Below are 3561 nucleotides of genomic sequence, written 5' to 3' on the forward strand. Positions count from 1 at the left end.
ATTATTTTTTTATTCGTTGCTATGGTGATAGACAATTAGACAAAGCGTTAGAAATTAAAATCCCATTTTTATCGGTTTTTCGTAATTTATCGGTAGTTTTTCTCGACGCTTTCTAAAATTACTTGGAATTTTCAATTTTGACCTCCCAAAAGTACCAACTATATAGGCTCACTTTTCTATCAGAAAAGATGCTGATCTCAAAAATCGAAGCATGTTTACTATCCAAAATGTTGCTGATAGACAGAAAAAAAGACAAATATCATAGTAAAACTACTTAGAAAATACCATTCAAATACTTCAGAATAAAAAGTATTTAAAAAAGTATTCAATATCTATGGAAAACAGAACTTGAATACTTTTACTTAACTACTTTACAACACTGGTACTTGGTTAAATATTATATGCTAAAGTATAAATTACGACAAATTGCGCCGAAGAACGCTGATAACTCATTAATATACAATTGAATAAAAACTATATTATTAGCAAATAGTAAATATGTGTATGGTTAAAAAATGTACCGTAAAAATGTGTAATTAAGAAAATGGTAAAAATGTGTAAGATAGTTCTCGCACATATAGTCTAACCTAGTAATTTTTTTTGCTTACAATTCATACATTTTGTCATGTATGTTTCTTTTTCAGTAATTTTTCTGCTTTTAGTTCGCTGACTTTTCAATGTGATATACGTATATCAAATACGTACGTATTAAAAAACCAATTTTGATAAAATCTATTTATTTTATTTACCAAATAAAGATTTTTTTGTTCAATATAGATTTTTCTTATTTTAAAATAAGATTTGGATTTGTTTTATTCAATTAAAATTTTTTTTAATTGAACATATTTTTATTTATTTTAATTAAGTATATATTCTTATTAATAAAAAATATTCAAATCTGTTTTCAGAATTCTTATTGCTTCATTAGATCAATTGGTATGTTTTGCAAAAAACACGTATAAAAATCGTAATAAAAATGTATATTTAATAAAAAAATCTTAATAGAAATTTAATAAAAATAAAAATTCCTTAATAAAAAATCTATATTAAATTAAAAAAACTTAATTTCATAAAACATTTATATTAAATTAAAAATAAATTGATAACAGGCAGATTACGTATTTTTAGCTATAGTTACCTAGTATATTAAAAAAATTGTTTTTTTGTTATTTGTATACTATTTATTAGTGGGTACATAAATAAGAAAGTTAGACAAAAATATGTTTTTTTTATTTGGCCACTTCAAAAATAGATTTATTTGAATTTGCTAACCATTCGTTTACTAACTGTGCTTGTTTTGAGACAATTTTTTTTTTATAACTTTTATGAATTATATTATATTTTATAAATCGGTACCTATTATAAATTATTTTTGAGTTAGGTATTATTGATTAATAATTTATAACGTTGATAAATAAAAATAATTTAAAAAAAAAATTCGTGATAATTGATGGTACTACCATCGGGAAATCGGGTTTCCGTAAAATTGACTAAGTTGCCAATTTCAAAATTGGTGTTGCAAGTTGTTGCAAATTAGTTGCAAAATATTGGCACTGGTTTGAAGTTGATAGCTTAAAGTGCATAATACATTATGATAAATGAGCATGCCCACACATCGGGTTCAGCATTCGCCACTGCTAATATCTCTACATTAATATGGATGCATAAGTTTTCCCTGTTCAAAATAAGAAGCGCATAGATTAACGTAACAAAAACGGTGTTTTCCGTGGTCACCTATGCCCTTTTTATTTTTAATAGGGTATATATTGTGAGGTTAGAACCGGTCTCATTTAGTTTAGTAACAACTTACTGTTGTGCAGTTATCTCTATAGTCGATATAAGTATTAGGTTCCATTGAATATATTTTGTGTGTTTATAAGTTAACACCATGGCTAAGGTTTTATTTTTGGTTTCCACAATGCTTCTGAATTCATACTTATCGGAACAAGCAACATTATTTCACGATGACAATATTATCGATAAATCAGTCATGGGAACTGATACATTAAAGGTAAGTAAATATTATGTAATATTTTAAATTATATATACACACCTACAATACATTAACTTAACACCTGTGATATATTATACTGATTACTAATACTATTGGTATATGTACGACACTCCTGCAGGGCTTAGACTGTAAATTCTAGAGACATGTGCCGTAGATACGGAATGTTATGATAGCATTGAAAAATGAAATAGCATCACTTTGATTTTTAATTTTAATTTTAATTAATTATACGGGCTGGACATTTTTGACAATGAAAATTACATATTTGTGATTACAGAAGACGAAATTTATTTACGAAAATAACTATTAACAATTTATAAGAATAATATTATAAAATACAGTGCATATAAACACTAATTTGTTGGTAGTTGGTCGATAAATTTTGTACGAATTAATTTATTATTACGTGTTATTCGATACAAAGGTATTGAAATATAGTACAAAACATTTTTTTTTTAAGTAGATATTAAGTAGGTATAAAATAAATATAAATTTTCCAGAAAAATAAATTTAATTGAATAGCAATAATGCCGACATTGAATAATACAATTTTCTTTTATATATAACGGCGTACGGTATAATGTTTCTTGAGTACGTTCCTATATAACTATCTGTTCAGCAAAATTGGGCTTTTTACGTCCTGTTTGATATTCAATGGCCATGTTTGGGCACTCGATATTTCCTTCAAAAAATACAAAGGTTGGACGTAAAATAAAAAAGTATTATGTTATGCCTTTTTTTAAGAATTACAATTTATACCATATATGTGGCATAATATATTTCACTACTTACCTATAATATATGTTAATAATAATTAAAGAATCCGCGTTCTGTATGATTGGACTGTAGTCAAATTTATGTAATAATCAATAAAAGAATAATACCTAATGGTTAGGTATACAAAATCTTAAAAAATACGCGAGATCAAATGTGTATTATAATAATAATTAATATTTTATATTCTTAAAATAATAAAATAAACAAGGCTGGGCATTAACGAGTTAAAAATTAAAATTAAGTTAAAACGTTAAGTTAATTTTAATTAAGTTAATTAACTCGTTACTTTTTTTTTCAAATTAACTTTTAACTTAATAAGTTACCTTTTTTTCAAGATTAACGTGTTAACTTCAAGTTAATTTTATTTCAAAAATATCTAAATTAAGTTAATTTTCGTCCGAAGAATAATGCAAATTTTTGAATGTGTTTTTACTTTTTACTTTAGTATGGATGTATTATGATTTATAATCATTAATCGGGATTTACCAATACGATAACGTGCAGATTCTATTTATAAATCACCAATAACAAAGATAACGAAAACAATTTCAATTTTGATAATATAGTAATATTAGTGATTAGTACCTACATTATAAGACCGACGACCGTGGTACCTAGCATACTATATTTACTAACTAATTATCATGGTTTTAATTAGGCTGTATTTAGGCTGTAAATTGCCTGTAAAGGCGTATGCTACAAAAATAAGTCCAAGTATAAGTAACTCGTTGACACAATCACTGAACCACCAAACCACCCACCACACCTAA

The 3561-nt window shown here is 25.4% G+C and overlaps 1 protein-coding gene across 1 annotated transcript in view; it reads left to right on the forward strand.

Annotated features, from left to right (window-relative positions):
* Positions 1-1791: 1791 nt before the first annotated feature.
* Catb-1674 (cathepsin B-1674) overlaps positions 1792-3561 on the forward strand; it is a 6091-nt gene continuing 4321 nt past the window's right edge. The window contains exon 1 of the mRNA NM_001126144.2: positions 1792-2011. Coding sequence (NP_001119616.2) covers positions 1889-2011 — 123 coding nt within the window. The 5' untranslated portion in view covers positions 1792-1888. The remainder of the gene's footprint in view (positions 2012-3561) is intronic.

The sequence above is a fragment of the Acyrthosiphon pisum genome, chromosome A2, assembly GCF_005508785.2.
Source record: "Acyrthosiphon pisum isolate AL4f chromosome A2, pea_aphid_22Mar2018_4r6ur, whole genome shotgun sequence".
NCBI classification, from domain to species: Eukaryota; Metazoa; Arthropoda; class Insecta; order Hemiptera; family Aphididae; genus Acyrthosiphon; species Acyrthosiphon pisum.